This window comes from Capra hircus, chromosome 11 (assembly GCF_001704415.2).
Source record: "Capra hircus breed San Clemente chromosome 11, ASM170441v1, whole genome shotgun sequence".
NCBI classification, from domain to species: Eukaryota; Metazoa; Chordata; class Mammalia; order Artiodactyla; family Bovidae; genus Capra; species Capra hircus.
Window position 1 is genome coordinate 98,118,050 of NC_030818.1, and position 20,483 is coordinate 98,138,532.

At 53.0% G+C, this 20,483-nt stretch overlaps 1 protein-coding gene across 5 annotated transcripts; it reads right to left on the reverse strand.

The window, feature by feature from the left end:
* On the reverse strand, positions 4,482–13,652 carry ST6GALNAC4 (ST6 N-acetylgalactosaminide alpha-2,6-sialyltransferase 4). 5 transcript variants are annotated; one of them, XM_018055836.1, is made up of 6 exons: positions 13,491–13,652; positions 12,979–13,064; positions 11,246–11,431; positions 8,526–8,938; positions 6,330–6,437; positions 4,482–5,189 (listed from the first exon to the last, which is right to left on the reverse strand). In XM_018055836.1, exons 2-6 carry the CDS (start codon positions 12,988–12,990, stop codon positions 4,937–4,939), a joined length of 972 nt encoding a protein of 323 aa, XP_017911325.1. In that variant the 5' UTR covers positions 12,991–13,064; positions 13,491–13,652; the 3' UTR covers positions 4,482–4,936. The 5 variants fall into 5 exon arrangements, with proteins under 5 accessions (XP_017911325.1, XP_017911327.1, XP_017911322.1 ...); XM_018055838.1 differs by having other exon boundaries at positions 6,269–6,437; XM_018055833.1 differs by having other exon boundaries at positions 6,253–6,437.

Here is a 20,483-nt window from a genome sequence, read left to right on the forward strand (position 1 = left end):
ACTGAGCGACTAAACCACCACCACCTAGATATATATCCTGGAGAAAGTCTTGCAAATGCAGGTAATGAAGTTCAGAGCAGCAATGCTTGAAACCAAACTGGAAATAATTCATATATCTATCAAGGAGAATGGAATCTTTTTACATTATGATACATTCACATGGTGGAATACTGTATAGCAGGAGGAAATGACATGGATGGGTCTTACAGACAGGAGTGAAAAAGCCAAGTTCTGGAAGACAAATGGAACTGCACAATATACTGTTTAAGCGCACAGCAGGCAGTAGGCCACCTCTTATAGGACAGGCGGTAGCTTTGCCTATCAGAGTGATTAAAGTTTTAAAAGCAAAAATCAAGAACACAGCAGTCTTGTGTGTTGGGAGATGGGTGTGGGAGAAGGGAAAAAAGGCAGGGGTGTGCAAGTTATAGTATCAAAGGTCTGGTCTTTAAGTGGGATATGAATTCAAGAAGTTCATTATATTGTTTTATTATTCACAAGTATAACTCATGCTGTCATTCAGGTGTATTTTAAAAGGTGAAAAAAAGAATATAAATGAAAATAAAGAAACGTTTTTGTCTATCACAGTGATTGAAGGGTCAATAGTGGTTATTTCTGGAATAAGATTATGGGCTGCTGTCTTCTTTTGGCTTCGCTGTATTTTCAAAAATTTTTTCAGATAACGGTCACATAGTGTTTTTTTTATTTTATTTTTAATATAAAAAATGAACTGCATATATAGTATAATTCCTTTTTTTATCAACTGTCTATGCACGTGGGTTTGTAAGCGCACACAAACTGCTTCGGGAAGAATCCATAAAGGGACTACAGGCAGTAGTTTCCCCTGGAGAGTGGATGTGGGGAGAGTGGATGTGGGGAGAATGGACTGGGTGCTATTTTCATCTTTTGCTTTATAAACTTCCAAGTGGTATGCATTGGACTAATTTAGGACATTAATACCACTTTTAACTTGTTTTTAATTAAAACAAGTTAGTGGGGCCCCAAGGTCCAGCCTCCAGGTTGTAGAGACACTGCCCTCCAGGCACTGGGGGCAGTACAAATGGCTGTGGGCACAGGCAAGGCTTCCTGCCCCTTTGGTGTCCTGCTCCATCCGCTTCCTGAGCCTCGGCCCCACCCTCACCCCAGCCCTCCTCGGGCGCCTGACCTGCCCTGCTGGCCAGAAAACCACGGAGCAGGGGGCAGGGCGCCTGATGACCAGGACTGCTGGGAGCTCACAGAAGGGAATCTCTTGCTTGAGGTCACGGGCAGGTTAGAGGCCGGGGTGGAGACATCTGGTCCCCAGCCCTTCTCCCAGCCCTGGCCAATGACCCGGACTCTGGAAATAAAAGGGTGCTACAGCCCAGCTCCAGGACCAAATCCGGGGCTGGAGCTCCCCCGTCAGGCCTGCTGTGTCCCTGGGGCCAGGCTTACTCCAAGAGGCTCTGCTCTAGGGCTAGCTTCCCTTTCCAGAGCCCCCAAAAGTAACAACCACTTCAATAATAACAAGAAGGACACGGAAGCCTACACAGTTCCCTGTGGGTCAGAGGTTTCTCCTGTGCTATTAATAACAAGGACTATGAGAACATACCTCGCTGAATCCTTAGCACAATCTATAACGTGGACACTGCTGTTACTCCCGCTTCCCAAAGTGAGAAAGTGAGGCTCCGAGAGTACACAGGTGTTCCAGCTGGGATTGCCCCAGGCCTGGACGCTACATGGTCACAAGCCTTTCCGCCCACAAGGGTTTCCCCAGTGGCTCAGCTGTAAAGAATTCGCTGGCAACGCAGGAGATGCAGGTTTGATCCCTGGGTCAGGAAGATCCCTTGGAGAAGGAAATAGCAACCCACTGCAGTATTCTTGCTTGGGAAATCCCACGGACAGAGGAGATTGGCGGGCTGCAGTCCATGGGTTGCAAAGAGTTGAACATGACTGACTGAGCATTTCTGCCACCAAAGCCCCAAGCCTGCTCCACACATGTGCCAGGATCTTCATGTCTGAGCTGTGGCCAGTCCTGGTGCTACTCCCTGACCCTGCCCACAGCTGGGCAGCCCATGCCCTCTGGAATCGTCCCCCCGCCCTACCACAGTCTGATAGCAGTAGCCTCTGCTTCAGCCCTTCCTGCACCAGGGTGGGGGTCCTGGTTGCACGTCACCGTCAGGCCCTTCTCACCCCTTAGCAATCTTTGCACTGTTAGGATTTTTTTCCCCACCATGGGATACTGGAAAAAGCCTTCACAGGCCTCTGGGCAGTGGGTCTGGAACTAAGAAGTCCCTGGTCATTTGCAGACAGAGGCTGGAGCCATCAGACTGGCCCAGGTGACACTGGACCCGGGTGCCCACCAGCACCTAGAAGAACCCAGGCTCCTTTCCTCACCTGGGCTAAATGTGTGCGTGTGCGTTTCTGCCTGGCCCCAAGTTCCTTCCAAGAAGAGGCTACGTGCGATACCTCCAGGCTACGAGACTCACCCAGCTTCCCTTGGTTTCTAGGAGGAAACAGTGGGTCCCCAATAGGCCCACAGAGGAGACCAAAGAGCCTGGGTGTGACGTAAAAACAGGGGCCCAGAGTGGCTGCCCACCAAGGTGACCCCACCACATCCCCCAGGCTCCCACTCCCTCCGACTCACCTCCGGGAAGCTGCAGGAACTGCAGTGGCAGAGAAGGGGGTCCAGAGAACGTCAGCAGGCCCCGATCCAACCTCCAGTCATCTTCGTGTGCCTGGAGGAAGTGGCTGGTGGATCGCGGCTGCCAGGTTACCACTCCAGAAAGACATCTGGGTCAACAAAGCAATAAACCTCCAACCCACCCAAGGGCAGGGCCAACACAGAGGTGCCTCTGTACACTGGACACCAAGGGTTGGGCCTGCGTTTCCCAAGTAATGGAACAGGATGGGGAGGCAACCTCCTGGGACGGGCTGGAGATGTAATCCAATCAAACCCAGCAGACCCTGGGTCTGGGAGACCAAGGGTGATGCTATGAGCAGACACAGCTGATGGCGGTGGGAGGTCTTCCTGCCCATCCCTTACCACCAGGGCAGGCAGGGCTGGGTGAACAGAGACCCCACTGAAAGTGATGGCACCCCACTTCATGGGTGCCATCTCTCTCCTGTGAGTTGTATGACTACTCCCTGTGCCTACCCCTGTGCCTTTTACAAGTGAGGAAACTGAGGCCAGGAGGGAGGGACTAACTTATCAGGGTCCTGCAGCAGGAAGTAGAGCCAGAATGAAGCCAAGTCTGACTCGAATCCTCTCTCTGAGCCTGTAAGTTCCCCCACCAACCTCCCCCCAACCTCCCCCCAGCCCTGCCACCAGCTGCGAGGTCACATTGCCCCTTACCTCTGCCCAACACCAGCTTAGAAACACTCGCCACTGCCAGGCCAGCAGTTGTGGCTTGGCCGCCAGCCTGCTGCCTCCCACAGCATGGCTCCCTGCCTCCCCATCTCAGGGCTCTCCTCCCACGCCTGCAGAGACTTCTGGGGCCGCCGGAAACTGGGTAAGAGGAGGCAGGGCACAGAGGGCTGTGGGCCAAATGCCAGGTCTCCAGACTCTCCTGACAAGGATGGGCATGGGAGGGGAACATTCCAGCTACACGTGATTGGTAGGTCCAGTGCCAAATGAAAAGGTGTAGCCCCTTGTTAATTAAAAGAAAATTAAAAAGTGTCACGTGGAAACTGCAAAACATTAAGCTGAGCCTGGTGCCCGAGGTAACTGCACAGGTCGCCCATCAATCAACTGGCTGAGCCCTGGAGCTGCAAGCTGGAACCCAAGGGCTCGATCCCAGCTGAGACCTTGGGGTCCTGGCCCACCATTAGTCTCCTGGTCTCCAGAAATGGGGAAAAGGGAGGAAGTTAGGAAGAAGGGAGGGGGAGTGAAGCCCTTTTTCCAACCACCGGGTGCAGGGGGCCCAGACACTCAGCTGCAGCTCTCAGACCTGGGATTGCATCCTGGCTCAACCTGGTGGCTTCGTGTCATCTGTGCACTGGGTTAACTCTAACCCCACCCCAGGGTGGCTGCACACCGTCCATCCCCTGTTCCATGGTGGGTCTGCTTTTCCACTTTACCGGTGACCGAACTGCTACTCAGAGAAGGAAAGCCCCTGGCCTGCCCCCCACTTCCCTTTCTGGCAGTGTAACGAACTCCAGAGTTAACTGGGAATTGAACTGGCCAGGCCCTTGGAATCTGACCCTGAACCAGGAAGGGGACGTGATGTGGGGGAATTTCCTCCCACCCTGACTCCTCTCCCAGTGAAGGGTGGGAATCCCATGGAAGCCTCTGATCTGGAGCATTTCCTGGGCTGTGTACTGCCATGGGGCCACACACTCTGAGCTGGTGGGGAAGCAGATAGGCTCTCGAGGAAGACACAGGCAGGCCGATTAGACGGCCAGAAGGCCAGCTGGCTGGAGGTCTCCCCTCAAGGCAATAGGTCATGGGATTGCGGTGAGCAGAGAAGCTCCAGTCCCCACCCTCAGACACATGACAATAGCCAGGACAAGCTTCCAGAAAACACATTTACCCGTAAACTCCAGAGGTGGCCCTGGCAGTCACAGTTCAAAGGCCCCCCCGTCACCCAACAAACCCCAAGCTGTAGGCTGCCCCGCTGAGGGCAACCAGCCTGGGAAGTGTGGCACCAAAGGCAGGTGGAGAGGGAGTGCAGAGAGGAAGGACCAGGGCTGGTGCTCGGTTGAAATTCATAGTGTTGGTGACTGGGGGCCACCAGCCCCCAGGGCAAAGGCCACTGGACAGACTCAGAGGTGGGAAGAACTTGAAAACGAAGACTCAGATTACTCAGGGAGCAGGTGTGGGGAGGAGGCTGCAAAGGTCACCAGAGGCCTCCTCCTCTCTCCCCAAGTCTAGAAGCCTGAGATGGCTCCAAGCGTCCCCAAGGGTATGGCTGGAAGGGAACTCAGGTCCGCTCAGCACATGGCAGAAGGCAGGATCCATAAATTAAGTGTTTTTGGCGGAGTGTGGCTGCAACAGAGGCCTGGTGATGGCGCTGTGGCGATGGGGCCACTGCGTCCTCCAGGATGGGTGGGCAAAGACGATGGGCCTCTTCTTGGCCCAGCGAGAGAACACGGCCTTCTCGGTGATAAAGCGGTGGGCGCTGCGGGGCGCCCGCTCATGCGCCAGGTACATTTGACACTCGTCCAGCCGGCCCTTCTCGAAGTAGTGGTAAGGCACCGAGGGGTGATGCTCCTCCCTGCGGTGGGGAAGAGGGACAGGTGTGAGGCACCCCAACTGGCCCGCCTCCCGCCAGACCCTGCCACCTGCCAGGACCAACCCTCACCCAGCCCTACGGACCAAAGAGTCCCACAGGCCTGGTCCCAAGGGAGGCCAAGACAGACATAGGAGGAACAGGGCAGCCCCCGAGGATTCTAAAGGCCGAGGGTTCAAGCTCTGGCTGTACCTCTTGCGAGTGAGCTGGGTGACTCAAGGCCAAGACCAACACCCTGAGCCTCAATAACCCATCTGTAAAACGGGGATGGTGATCTCCCTTCTTGGCTGAAAGTGAAAGTGAAGTGGCTCAGTCGTGTCTGACTCTTTGTGACCCCATGGACTGTAGCCTACCAGGTTCCTCCATCCATGGAATTTTCCAGGCAAGAGTACTGGAGTGGGTTGCCATTTCCTTCTCCAGGGGATCTTCCCGACCCAGTGATCAAACCTGGGTCATCCCACATTGCAGGCAGATGCTTTACAGTCTGAGCCACCAGGGAAGCTAAAACCACAGGTCAAAAAATGCAAAGTGCCTGGTGCCGGGCTCATGGTTGAGGGACCCCCGGAACCCGCAGCATGTAACTGCCAGGCCTGCACACCCACCTACCCACAGGCAGTCTAGCCAGGTGTCCTGGTAGAGAGCAGCTACTTTCATCTTGCCCACGTGCTCAGCAAAGAAGCTCCCCCAAAAAACAGAGGGTGAAAACGTGGGGCCCCTTCAGTTCAGTGATGGGAGCTATGACAGTGTCGAACTAGAACATCACAGGTTAAAGCTTAGGCATAACAGCTGATCACGGACACGCACGGCAGACCTGAGGCTGGGGTGAGGACTTCAGTAGATCATTCTCTTGCTAAACCTTTCCACAAGCTTCTGAAGACAGTGTGGTCATTTGCTCTCTTTGACCTGACAAAATGGTTGCCCTGGCAGGTGGCGGCCGGGCCCAAGGCCACCTGGGCAGAGCAGAGGCTGGGACCCAGCCTGTTTTACAGGTTGGGCTCCTTCCCACCGGGTACCAGGCCCAAGGGCTGCCTGTGCCTTGGCTACTCACGCGGAAGCCCACACACCCTCAGCGTAGGGCCCGAACATGGTGTCCCTCCCCGCCGCCTGGCTCCTGGCTGGCCTGACCTGCAGTAGCTGTCGCTGACCATCCCGTAGACCACGATCTCCTCACACAGCTCCAGGGCGAGAATCATAGTGAACCAGCCGGTGCTGAGGAAGGACCCGGACTGCCTCCTGGCCGGGGGAGGGACGCACAGTCAGCTGGCCATGTCCCCCACCTCAACTTGGAAGGAAGGTGGCCCCAGCCTCAGCACTGGTTCCCCGCACAGCACTGGTTCCCCTCCCAGTCAAGGGCTTCTCACTTCGACCCCCACCGAGAGGCTCTGGGGGACACTGGGGAGCTGGAAGGTCCGGCCCAAGGCCAGCAGTGGGCAAGAGGTAGGCGTGGGTGCCAACCCAGGTCTGTTCATCTTCTGCCCGTCCACACAGGACTTGAGCAAACCACGCCCCTAACAATGATGATCCATCAGCCGTGGTCACACCCTCTCCGCATCTCAGGGACCAAGCTTGCAGAGACAGCAGAAAGCAGCAGAAACACAGCCATTGAAAGCAGGAAAGAGAGTTGTCTAGAGTCAAGCAGTCTTCAACTTGAACCCTGAATCTGCTCTGGGGCATCCAATTTGCTTATGAACCTCTCTGAGCCTCAGTGACCCATGGGTGACATGGGGTAACTATAGGTGATTATGGAAAGGGAATACTGTCAGCCCAGCTCCTCCCTCAAGGCCCAACCCCCAACTCAGAGCATGGGACCGTGGAGCTGGACCTGGCCTTGCCTCTCTCAAAAGCACCAGTAGTGATTACTTTCCCAGCCGATGGCCATTCATCTCGGGCTCTACTGAAGGGCTGTGGGGTGGTTCAGCCATTCAAACCTAACACCTCCCAATCCCTGAGCTGGCCGTGAAGTGGCCCCACCCAGCACTAACATTCTCAAGGAAGGGGGCCGCTGGAAGAGACATGCTGGGAAGACAAGGAAACAAAAGAATGGGATGAAGGATGTCAGGTAGGAGGTGTTCCTTCAGACGGGGCCAAGGAGAAACTCCATCCGTATTGAACGCAAGGGAGGATCTGGGGGGAGGAACGGCATGTGCAAAGGCCTGCAGGTGAGAGCAATGTGGATGTCCACGGCCAGTGCGGCTGGAGCAGGGTAAGCGACGGACGATGAGGCCACAGAAGCAGGCAGGGGCAGACCATGCAAGGGCACAAAGGCCCGGGGAGGGGAGGAGGTGGGAGTCTGGACTTTATTTTCCATGTGATGCGAAGCTGCTGTAGGGTGAGGCCAGGTGACTAGCGGGATGAACTCACTGGGGCACTCAGAGATCAGACTGCAGGGGCTGCTGCAAGTGCAGGTGAGTGTGGGGACTTCCCTGTGGTCCAGTGGCTAAGACTCTGCGCTCTCAGTGCAGAGGGCCCGGGTTCTATCCCTGGTCAGGAAACTAGATCCCACATTCTGCAGCTAAGAGTTTGTATGCCACAACTAAAGATCTGGCATGCCACAACAAAGATCCCGTGTGCTGCAACTAAGATCAGGCACAGTCAAATAAATTAAAAAAATAAAAATATTACAAAAAATTAAAAAAACAGAGAAGGATGGTGGCTTAGGTCAAGGAGGTACCCGTGGGCAAGGAAGGAGATTCGAGAGCCCATCCTATGTGGCAGGTGATGAAACAAGGGGAGTCGAGGGCAAAGTCAAGTGTTTGACTAAGAAACTGGAGGCTGGTGGGTGTATTTTCTGAGCTGGGGAGGTGGGGGAGAAGCCAGTGTGCAAAGGAGGAAGCCACAGGAGTTCAAGTGCTCTTTGGGGCGTTGGATAAAATGAGATCTTGAAGGCAAGAGTACTTAGCTCAGTACCTGGTGCACAAAAAGGGCTGTTAGAACTGGCACTGTTACTTTCATTTTCTGGAAGGGACATCAGAAACCAATTCAGGTCTCAGAGCATCCCCTCCAAAGAGAAGAGCTCCCTGCCATGGCCCCACACTGCTCACCAACACCACCACCAACCCCCACCCTGCCCCGCCACAGTGTATACTGGTGAGGCCGAACGCCCTTCACCGCCATGTGGAACATCTATACGGTCATTCAATGATGACAGTTTCTCTGATTCCTGTCCCCATAGATAGAGGGCAGGATGACGCCTGCCTCTATCACAGCTGAGCCCCAGTGCCAGACAAAGCAGACCCTCAGTGGACCAGAGGCTCCTAGAGAAGGCAGGCCCACAGCTGCCAGGGAGATCCCCAGCAGGCCAGCCCCCCGGCTCGCGCTCACCGGTTCTTGCCAGTCTCATCCTGGAAGACCTGGTCGCAGTAGGCCATCATGCGCTCAGTGAACGTGTACACCTGCAGGCCGGGGTACATCCTGGTGAGCTGCAGCAGTGCACGGTAGGTGCGGCCACCCAGTGCCCGGTCCATGTGCTTCCCCTGGCCCCACACCACATAGAGCGTGTCCCGGGCCTGCTGGAAATAGTGGGAGTAGTTTCGCAGCAGCAGAGGCACGCTTGTGTGAGAGATGACCCGCAGGGTGCTCCGCTGGCCCACGTCTGCCTCAAAGCCCATGGTGGGCGCCTGGTTCATGCGCAGTACGCACTCAGCGCCGTCAATCTCGGCACCCAGGCCCGAGCCCAGCATCTGGCCTGAGCTGGACACCACGGCGCAGCTGCGGCACGGCTCTCGGACCAGAGGCTGCAGGGGGAGGTAGAGAGAAAGAAAGGAAGTCCTGGGCACGTAGCTTCCACCCTGCCTTCTCCACCCAGGAATACCCCTGACTACCTGTATTAGCTCCAAGGACTTCATCAACCCCTTTTGCAGATGAGGAAACAGAGGCTAGGCAGTTGGAATGACTTTCTAAAGGTCATACCAGTGACAAGCGGCAGAGCTGAGATTCTATGCTCAAGGACCCTGCTGCCCCATCAGCCACATTTTTGGCCCTGGTTTCTGTTGCTAAGGCCCTATGAGGCCCTACATTGCATTTTCTTGTTAGGGTTATATAAGTCAATATTTATAAAGCATTTAGAGCAGTTCCTGGCACAGACTAGGAGTCAGTTATATGTTTGTTAGGTAAATATGAACCTCAGCTCTTCCGAATTACTTTTAAGTCAACTTCCTCCTCTGCCCAAGTCCCATTTTCCTTGTCCCAGTTTATAAATAAAAACCCATGACAACATTGGGAACCTCTGGTTCTGAGCCTGAACCCTGGCTCTGCCCCATCCTAGTTATGTGTGCTTAATGCAAGTTACTTTGCCTCTCTGAGCCTCAATTTCCTCATCTATAAATAAGGGATGAAAATAGCATCTACTTGATCAAGTTTTAAGGATTCAATTAAAAATGCCTAGAGAGTGATCAGCACAGACTGAGGGCACTACCCCACCTCATCATCTCATAAGAGGCAGGAGCCGATCCAACAAGTCTGCAAACTGTCACTGGAGGTCAGGGCTCCCAGAGAGAAGACTTGCTGCCTACCCCAGACCTCCATGCCCTCTTTGGGAACACGGGTTTATGGAGGCCTGTAAAGGATATGGGAACATTCAATCTAGTCGATAAAAGACACACAGTTGTAGCCCACTCAGGGACAGTTTACATCTGACACAGTGTTGATTTAAGGACTTGTAGCCCCATTTTCCATGCCCTGGCAATAAAGAACAAAACTTCCTTATTCTGCCCTCAGTTTGAGCCTGAGCTGACAACTGTGGTCTGTTCAGATCCAAGGTCACCATCAGCCCCAGAAGGTGTTCTGCTTGTCCTGTTCTGCAGGATCTTTAAGACAATGAATCCTTTACAGAAATCAGCCCTTTTGACACTCTAAGATTTTCTGCTCTGTTAACAAACTCAGGGTATCTGGCCATCCTGGGGCCACGTCCTCATGAGCTCTGAGCATCTGAAATGAACACTAGCTGAGACCATGGAAGCTGGGACAGCGTCTACCCAGCCCACCTCGCCGCTTGTCCCTCTTGGCCAAACCTGGTGGCACTTGAGTTTGTCCCTCTCAACTCAGCTGTTTTTGCATCTTGATCAAAGATTTATACAGCACCCACTCGAAACACTGTCCATGAATCACGCAGTTGGACCTGCAGAGCAACCCTACCGAGGTGGGAACCACAATGATTGCCTTTTGCGACTCAGAGGGATGAAGACCTGAAACAGATCTCCAACGCAAGGTCCCTGAGCCCTCCTCCCTCTGACCAACACTCGGAGAGCTGGCAGACTCCAGGCTCGGACCTTCCTGCACCGGGTGTCGTTGGGAGATGCCTTTGAGAAACCTACCAGCTGGGGCTGCTGAAATCAGGGTGAGCGGTGTAAAGCGTTCTGAACCTCGCCTGGCAAAACATGCCACGGGGCAGGGGCCTCAGCTGTCTTGTCACCCCTGGGCTCCACTGTCCCTGTCTCCTATAGAGGGACAGCTCTGGGGCAGATCTGTATCCCCAGCAGGTATCAGCACAAGGCAGAGCACATCTAAGGCACCAAATACACACTTGCTAAACAGATGGGTTGTGCGTGGACAGTTATTAATAACTCTAAAGCTGCATGTACCACCATGATGTGATGCTGTCTGGTTCCCAGGCTGGACCAGGAGTTCCAGGTGGCCACCCTGCCTAACTCATCTTTTTTATCCCCAGTACCCAGCTGAGAGCAGTCAGGCAATGTTCATTGAATTAAAAAAAAAAAAAGACATTCAGGAATACCCTGGTGGTCCAGTAGTTAGGACTCAGCGCTCTCACTGCTGTGGCCTGGATTCAAGCCCTAATCGGGGAATTAAGATCCGGCAAGCCATGCAGTGCAGCCACAATTGGAAAAAAAAAAAAAATTTCCTCCTAGAATTTGAAGCTCACAGAGGTAAAGGGACTGGTCAGCTTGAGCAGAGGAGCCAAGTCCAGGATCCAGGCTGGCCTGACATAAGCCCAGTTCTCACAGTCCCCGGAGAGCCAGGGAGAACCCTGGCAACCTTGGCTGGGCCTACTCCCCACCCCCCGACACGCTGCCCAGCAAACTCACCTTCCCATCTGGCACGCTACTGTAGCCACTGAAGTGCAGAGGCCCCGGCACGGTGGGCCTGGACTTGAGAGAGAGGTGGGGGTCCAGGCAGAAGGCTGAGCAGAAGGGCAGGCAGGCCCAGTAGCACAGCAGGATGTAGACAGCCGAGAAGCCGACAGAGCAGAGGACGATGAGCAGGAGCCGACGCTGGGGGAGACAGCGGTCACGGGGTGTGAGTTGGCGGGGGGCGGTGTTGCTGGAGCTCCTAGAAGCTGCCGCTGGGATCCCCAGCCTCATGGGTCCAAATCCCAACTCAGTAGTTCCCAGAACATCAGCAGAGGCCACAGTTTCTGTTAGCCAGGCCTGCCTCTGGGCTGTCAGGTTCAGAACCCATGCATGACTGAGATAAGCCCTATTATCCCAATATTCTAGATAAGGAAACCAATTTGGGATGAAAATGGGTAGGTAACTCAAGGCCACACAGTAAGAAAGCAGCAGGGTGGGGTCTCCAAATCAAAAACCATCCTCTTAACCAGAAAGCTGAGGTACCCTGTGCAGCCTTGGGTATACCTGTCTATGTCTCTGGGCCTGCTTCCTCTATGAAACTGATACTACCCACAGTGGGAACTCACTCTGAGGACGGCAGCCAAAGGGCTACCATAAAGTGCTGTGCACATGAGGACAGGCATGGCCCAGCAGAAGGGCCACCAGTTCCCTTCAGACCCCGGCTTCAGGCTGTCTCACACACCCAGAGCCGTCCCCTCCCCCAGCTGATGACCATGACCTGGGTCAGCAGACCCTGTGAGTAAAGAGACAGTAGAAGGGGATATAGGGAAGCGTCACTCAGCAAACGGTTTCAAGAACTGAGAGCTGTAGCCTTGAGGCTCCCTCCTGCAGAAACCACGTCCCCAGAGGCCACGTGAACCAGGAAGCCCTCCTGGCCCCTTGCCCGGCTGGCGGATGTAGTGAATACCTCCACCGAGCCTTCAAGGAGGGGCTGCCTGGTGGGGGGACGCAACCCTGGCCTGCTATTGTGTGCTGGGCCACCTTGGTCACCACCTGTGTCTCTCTGGGCTCTAACTGGTCTCCCAGCCTGCCTAAGACACAGGTCCCTCGGCCTCAGGAACCAGCTGGCAGCTGGCTGGGGCTCTCTGAAAATCAGAGGTGAAAAAGTAGCCCCCACCAGTCCCCTCCTTGGGCATATCCTGTCAGAGGCCCTCCCTTTTCTGCCCACAAGCCACTTCAGCTCCTAAAAATAAATCTCTGTGAGACCAGCTGTGCGGAGGAGGGGGTTCAGCCCCTGAGGCCTCAAGCTGTGCTTGGCACCTGGTTCCCTGCCTGCAGGGACCCAGAGACCTTGATTCAGGCAGCCACGGCTGACTTCCCACAACATTCAAGGCTCTCGCCAGGGGCTCCTGAATAAACTCAAGACTCTGCTAAAGTGAACTTTCACAACATACCCTGCTCTCAGGGAGATGCCTCACCTGGGTGACCCCTCGATGCTCACAGGAGGCAGTACTATTATCTCCATTATACATAGAAGAGGAGCAAAATACTGAAACCAGAGAGGGAATGCCACTTGCCTGGGGCCACATAGCCTGCCAGATCAGGGCTGGACTTTGAGGCTGGTCTGCCGGTCTCCTTCAGCTCAGGAGCAGTGGAATCAGAAGTGACAGTCAGCCCTGGGGTGGGGGGGAGAAGCTACTGGGCCGGAAGCCACCTCCCCTGTGAGCCTTCCTCCTTCTGCCACTTACCGGAGCCTTCATGCTGTCACTGCCGCTCAGTAGCCAGTGGCTGCTGCCTCCCGGGATCAGGCTGGGAAGGGATGGGAGCCAGGGACCTGCCAAGACCCAGACACTCAGAGCTGGGTCCCAGGCCTCCGAGGAAACTGCCCAGGGATACTGAGGCAGGGGAGGATACAGGCCTGGGTCAGGGCAGACGGCTTCTGGGAATCACTTGCCCTCAAGTCACCAAACACGAGGCAAGCACCGTCCCCATCCTAAAGGAGCTGTAATCTCTTCCTAAAGGAGCTGAAACCTCCCGCCAACCCAGTCCCCATTGCACAGATGGGGAAGGAGAGGTAGACAAGAGAAGCCCAGGGCTCAAGGCCACCCCATCCATTCTGGGTCAGATAAGCAGCAGGAGCCTGGAGCCTAGACTCCCATCAACGCCTAACTCACTAACAGAGAGGCCTGGGGCTGGACGGGACAAGGGCTCTCCACCCCACTGCCAGATCCCACCGACCCCTCACCGCTCGGGCGCTAACCTGGAGGGCAGGCGGGGATGCGCCGGCTGCTCCCCCTCTGTTGCTCGGAGCTCCATGGCCCGCGGGCGGGACGGACGGGGCAGGAAGCCGGAGCCCCGGGGCTGAGGCGTCGCCGTCCCCGTTGCCTCAGCTTCTGGAGGCTGGAAACTCATTGTGCGCCGCCGCCGGCGGGGGCGGGGTTTGCTAGGACGGGGAGGAGGAGAAGGCTCCGGGGGCGGGGCGGGGGGCGGGGCGGGGCGGGGCGGGACCTACGAGCGCGCCTCGGGTGGGGCGTGCGCGGTGGGCGTGGGAGTGGGCGGGGGCGGAGAGGCCGCGGGGTCTGGGCCCGGCCTCAGCAGCTAAGGGCGGAGTCTCAGCTCCGGCATCTCTTCTCTTCCGCCTTTCAACGCCTCTCCCAAGCTCCTGCGGGTGGGGGGGTTGGGGGGGTGGACGGCCCCCCAGAGGAAAGACCTAGAGGGTGCCTTGTATGCCTTGTCGCTCTCTTGTGGTCCGGACTGGAATTTCTCCATTTCTGAAGTTTGCGGATGGGAAGCTTCAGGGATAATCAAGTGGGGTTTTAGGCTCAGGCAGCTCCAGATTTCAAGCTTGATAGGGTTGCCGGATGTAGCTGAGTAAAATACCGGATGCCCACTTATACTGGAATTTCAGAAAAGAAAGAAAGATAGCGCTAAGTCGCGTCCGACTCTTGCAACCCTGTGGACTGTAGCCCGCCAGGCTCCTCTGTTCATGGGATTCTCCAGGCAAGAACACTGGAGTGGGTTGCCATTTCTTTCTCCAGGGGATCTTCCCGACCCAGGTATCGAACCCAGGTCTCCAGCAGTGCACGCAGATTCTTTACCGGTTGAACTACGCAGGAAAGCAGCCACTAATTATGTTAGAAATCTGAAAGTCCAGTGTAACTGTGTGTGTTAGTCGCTCAGTCATGTCCGACTCTTTCTGGCATCCTTACCTGGACTACTTCAGATGAGCCTCGGTTTTTCTCCTCTGTTGATGATAGAACCTACCTCAAAGTGGGGGCATCTTGTGGCAGAAGCAAGATTTGAACTGGGCAGTCACTGCAAAGCCAGGGCTCTGACCACCTACTTTCAACTCCCAAATGCCCCTATTTTGTTGCAGGGTCCAGCGGTAAGACCAGGCTAAAATCACAGGACTGGGGATAAACAAAACATAACCAATATTCAATTCATGAGTCACTTGGTTTATTGTACACAATTAGCAGGCAAAGAGTTGGACTATAAAGAGGGCTGACCACTGAAGAATTGATGCTTTCCAACTGTGGTACTAGAGAAGGCTCTTAAGAGTCCCTTGGACTGCAAGAAGATCAAACCAGTCAATCTTAAAGGAAATCAACCCTGAATATTCATTGGAAGGACTGATGCAGAAGCTATAGCTCCAGTACTTTGGCCACCTGATGTGAAGAGCTGACTCATTGGAAAAGCCCATAATGCTGGTATCAAATTGCCAACATCTGCTGGATCATCGAAAAAGCAAGAGAGTTCCAGAAAAACATCTATCTCTGCTTTATTGACTATGCCAAAGCCTTTGATTGTGTGGATCACAATAAACTGTGGAAAATTCTGAAAGAGATGGGAATACCAGACCACCTGACCTGCTTCTTGAGAAATCTGTAGGCAGGCCGGGAAGCAACAGTTATAACTGGACATGGAACAATAGACTGGTTCCAAATAGGAAAAGGAGTATGTCAAGGCTGTATATTGTCACCCTGCTTATTTAACTTCTATGCAGAGTACATCATGAGAAACACTGGGCTGGAAGAAGCACAAGCTGGAATCAAGATTGCCGGGAGAAATATCAATAACCTCAGATATGCAGATGACACCACCCTTATGGCGGAAAGTGAAGAGGAACTAAAAAGCCTCTTGATGAAAGTGAAAGAGGAGAGTGAAAAAGTTGGCTTAAAGCTCAGCATTCAGAAAATGAAGATCATGGCATCTGGTCCCATCACTTCATGGCAAATAGATGGGGAAACAGTGGAAATAGTGTCAGACTTTATTTTGGGGGGGCTCCAAAATCACTGCAGATGGGGATTGCAGGCATGAAATTAAAAGACGCTTATTCCTTGGAAGGAAATTTATGACCAACCTAGATAGCGTATTCAAAAGCAGACACATTACTTTGCCAACAAAGGTCCATCTAGTCAAGGCTATGGTTTTTCCAGTGGTCATGCATGGATGTGAGAGTTGGACTGTGAAGAAAGCTGAGTGCCAAAGAATTAATGCTTCTGAACTGTGGTGTTGGAGAAGACTCTTGAGAGTCCCTTGGACTGCAAGGAGATCCAACCAGTCCATCCTAAAGGAGATCAGTCCTGAATGTTCTTTGGAAGGAATGATGCTAAAGCTGAAACTCCAGTACTTTGGCCACCTCATGCAAAGAGTTGACTCACTGGAAAAGACCTTGATGCTGGGAGGGATTGAGGGCAGGAGGAGAAGGGGGCGACAGAGGATGAGATGGCTGGATGGCATCACCGACTCGATGGACGTGAATTTGAGTGAACTCTGGGAGTTGGTCATGGACAGGGAGCCCTGGTGTGCTGCGATTCATGGGGTCGCAAAGAGTTGGACACAACTGAGCAACTGAACTGAACTGAACTGAATGATGAAAGACTGAAGGCAGGAGGAGAAGGGGAATGACAGAGGAGATGGTTGGATGGCATCACCAGCTCAATGGAAATGAGTTTGAGCAAACTCCGGGAGATGGTGAAGGGCAGGGAAGCCTGGTGTGCTGCAGTCCATGGGGTCACAAAGAGTAGGAAATGACTTACTGATTGAACAACAACAAAAGCAGGCAACACGGGTTAGTCAACGCAGGGAAAATAGAAAGGCGGGTAACAGACTAGTCCAAGGAGAAGACTGGGAAGATCCCATCTCAGCACTAGTGAGCAGCAGGTTTTGGTCCAGCTGAACCAGTCTCATAACAGACATGATAGGAAGTCACCTTCTGCTCCAACAGAGCATCCATCTGGAACAGCAGCGGGGAGTCCTCCAGCAAAGAGCCTTCAAGTCGCTTAGTACTATGGTCTCATTTTAAGGGATCTGCCTATAGGGGGTAACAGGTATGCCCCCAAGAAGTCTTATTGTCTATCAGTCTCGGTGCCAGTAGAGTCTTTCTGAGGAACCAAACAAATCCCTTATCTAAAGCAACACTATTTTTTTTTTGACCACACTATATGGTATTCAGGATCTTAGTTCCCCCACCAGGGATCAAACCTGCACCCTCTGCAGGGAAAGCATGGAATCTTAACTGCTGGACCTCCTAGGAAGTCCCTAAAGCAACAGTGTTAATTTATCACACTCAGACACTCACAGTCCTGTAATGGACAGTTCACAACAACTAATATGGAAGTTCACATTGGCCACTGTGACTCCATCTTGAATTACTAAGTTTAAATCCTATGAGTTTCACACAATATGAGGAGGAAACATAGTAACAATAGAAGTCACACTGTAAAAGCCTGGGCTCCTGCTCTGGTCCTATTTCAAACTCTATTTTCCTCTTTTCTAAGAGGTTCTGTACCGGGGACCAGCCCTGGTTGGATCCAGGGTATCTGAAGCGTGGACAGTGAGGCGAGAGAGATATATAGATATAGAGAGAGATAAGGAAAGAATTTGCAGTTAAGAGAATAGAGGAGAGAAAAGAGGCTGATATTCCTTGGTTTACGCCGAAAGCCAATAAAGCCTCAGACAAGAGACTTGCTCTGTTCATGTAGGCTGCACGCGCCCTCTCGAATAGCGGAAGGTGCCCCACTTTGGGCACCTTCTCGAGTGGGTCTGAGAAGCCCAGGCAGGAAAGTGAACTCAGAGGGCCCCTGCATTCCAGGGAATTAGCCTGAAAAAGAGATAAAGAGAGAAAGAAAGTACGACATGGGGAGGCCAAGCTTGTGCAAGACCCGTAACTGTATTTTAAAAAGGAGCTTATATACCCTAAGTTTTACATAAGGGAAGATGCAGAGTCATGCAGGGGCAGCAGGCTGACCCTTATCGATACCAGGCTTTCTTTCTGCATACCTTTCCGTATGCAAAAGGTCTCAGGCGATTTACATTATCTCCTGGACAAGAGGTCTGTTAACATTTTATGGCTTTTTTCCTTGATAAATGTTAATCAACCAGAAAACTCATTTTCCCTTGAAGTGTTTTTTCTTTAATCTGCATCACCCACAAAGTACTAAATAAAGTTACATTCCTATAGAACTAAGGTGCAGTGGGTTATAACAAAGAAAATACTTAACTCAAAGATCTAATGTTGCTAATGCCGGGGCTACTACCTGTTTTTTCTATATACCAACTATATCAACAAATAAAAGATATGAAAACTTGGCAGCAAGTATTGGCTCAACACTGAAACCCTTAACCAATTCTATTCTAATGATTTTTAACTCCTTGAAAGGCTCTACATTCCTAGAATGTTTTAAGCTTCCTGTGCCTCTCACGGTTGGGAGGCTGTAAACATTTGTAGTTGAAAAAGTCTGGATAAACCTGTCAGCAAGTTATAAAGCTATCAGAGGGGTTTGAATTGAAACACTCCAATTACACCCAGGAGACTTAATAACTAGAGCTCTAAGTTAATTTTCTTCAGAAAAACGTGGTCAGGGACAGCCCCCTGTTAATGTCAGAGGAGTTGGTGAAAGTCATAAAATAGTATGACAGACAGATTCTGATTTTGGGGGTAGATGCTCGAGCAGTTCCAGGGGATCCCTCGAGTCCTGATCCGCCTTGCCCGTCAGGTCTCTCCACATGGCCTTATGGGTGGGATCTCCCGTGCTGGCTCCCAGCAGTTCTGATGTGGATTCAATAGCAAGGTATCTGTGTTGGGTACCTCCACCCAGTTCAGCAACTTTCCAGGGCTATCCACTCCATGTGCGTGCATGCTAAGTCACTTCAGTCATGTCTGATTCTTTGCGACCCCAGTAACTGTAGCCCACCAGGCTCCTCTGTCCATGAGAGATTCTCCAGGCAAGGATACCGAATGGGTTGCCATGCTCTCCTCCAGGGGATCTTCCCAACCCAGGGATTGAACCCGCATCTTCTGCATTGGCAGGCAGGTTCTTTACCATTAGCACTCCCTGGGAAGCCCACATGCAAAGCCAAATTCCCCGAAGCCGGTGATTAGACCTCCGTGCTGCTCCTCATCCTATTGGAAGGGCTGATGTTGAAGCGACCCTGCTCCCAGAGCATCCTTTGAGCACAAGCCTTCCTTGTGTTGCCTCACCCTAACCTGGGCACACCTAAGTTCAGTCTCTCTACGTGGCCCCAGCTCCAAGGGGAAGAAAATGGTGAGATGTTCCCTATGGATTCACTGATGGCCCACAATAGCTGGTGAAGTGACGATTCCTTCCGCAGAGAGGCATATCCTGCCTTGCTAAGACTGCCTGGGGACAGGGACACACACAATGGTCCTGGGCTCCCAGAGCAGAGGAGGATCGTACATCCACAGGGGAACTGACACTGAGTCCTGCAGCCTCAGATGAAGCTCTTCAATTCGAGCCTGCCAAAGTCCTCTCTCCTCACCCTGATCTGCGAGGCCCTGCGTACTCTGAATCCTGCCTCCTTCCTAATCACTGTCCACCCACCCTGACTGCCGTTTCAATCTCCAATTGCACTGAACTTGTTCCTACCTCAGGACCTTTGCACGAGCTGTATCCTCAACCTGGACTTCTGTATTCACACGGCCAGCTCTTTCTAGTCATTCAGCTCAAATATCACCTCCTTAGAAGGCCCTTGTCAACCCCTCTATCTGATACCACACCCCCATCCCTCTTGTCCCAAGTTGATTTCTTTTTTTCAGAGCACTTGTCACACTCTGCAATCACACTGTGTATTAATTCATTGTCTTGTTTCTGGCCCACCTGCCCACTAGCCTCTAATCTCCGTGTGGGCAGTCAGGCCAGTCATGTTCTTAGAGCATGTCCAACACTGGCACGGTGTCCGGCACACACACAGTGCTAGATAATGTGTTGCTTGAGCCAGTTAGAAGAGCCAGGAGTCCTGTGCCTCGTGAGACCTTAGACGGGCCACTTCCTTTCAAGCCCTGTCTCAGCCCATTGTCAGAGACCCAAAGTGGGTAGAGACTGACCCGTCCCTCTCCATGAACGTAGGTCTTGGGCCCTGACTCAGCCCAGTCAGATCCAGACCCCAGGGGAAGGTAGGGCCAAACCCCGGATTCCTGCCGTGCTGCCCTTCCACCAGAGTTTCCACAACCCACCCACCTTCTTAGTGATGACCTTAACGCAGTCTGTGTCTCAACTTCCTGCTGAGCCAGAATAAGTGCTCCCTGGTTCATGCCAGCTCAGAAAAGTTGAGTAATCACCTAGGGTCACCCAAACAGCAAGGGATGACGTCAATTATGTATATATTCCAGGAGCCCACGCTCCAGCCCTGCAGCCTAAGATTTCCTTTTCCTCTCCCTTCCCCCACCAGCCGCCTTTCCTTGTTTTCTCTTATGGCCAATGCAATGGCAGCGTTGAGTCACTGAGTGACTTTCCCAATGTCTGGAATCATCCAGCCTCAGGGACCAGCAATTGGCCCACAAAGCTCCCCCCACCACCACACTGTCACCCCACCCTCAAACTCCGACCGCAGTGAAATAGTTCTTTCTCTCAAATGCCAAGCTCTCTCTTACCCCAGATCTTTGCTGTGTCCTTGGATTGGGACACACCCCCATCCCTGCATCTGATTCTTCTGGTCTCTGTTTAGAGGTTAGAGCCCCCCTTCCCATCAAATAACTAGATAGGGGCTCCTTCCCTAAGCACCATGGCCCCATGTTGCTTCACGAGGCTTTGTCACACATGTGGCTTTTGTCACTGTCCCCCCCCCCCCCACACACACACACTGTGAGTTCTTCGGAGGAAGAATCTCTGCATTTCGTTCCAACCCAGGTCCCCATTCCCCCGGCAGAGGGCCTGTCACATAGAAGGTGCTCAATAAATATTTAATGAGTTAAATATTTCCATTTGCAAAATTAGACCACTGAGACACA

Excerpts from the sequence above, each read along its gene's own strand:
- ST6GALNAC4 (XM_018055833.1), bottom strand. Across the intron at positions 6,438-8,525 it reads GATGAGACTGGCAAGAACCG|GAGGCAGTCCGGGTCCTTCC; the intron begins GTGAGCGCGAGC and ends TCCCCCGGCCAG. Across the intron at positions 5,190-6,252 it reads GAGGGTGTGTGGGCTTCCGC|GGAGGAGCATCACCCCTCGG; the intron begins GTGAGTAGCCAA and ends TCCCCACCGCAG.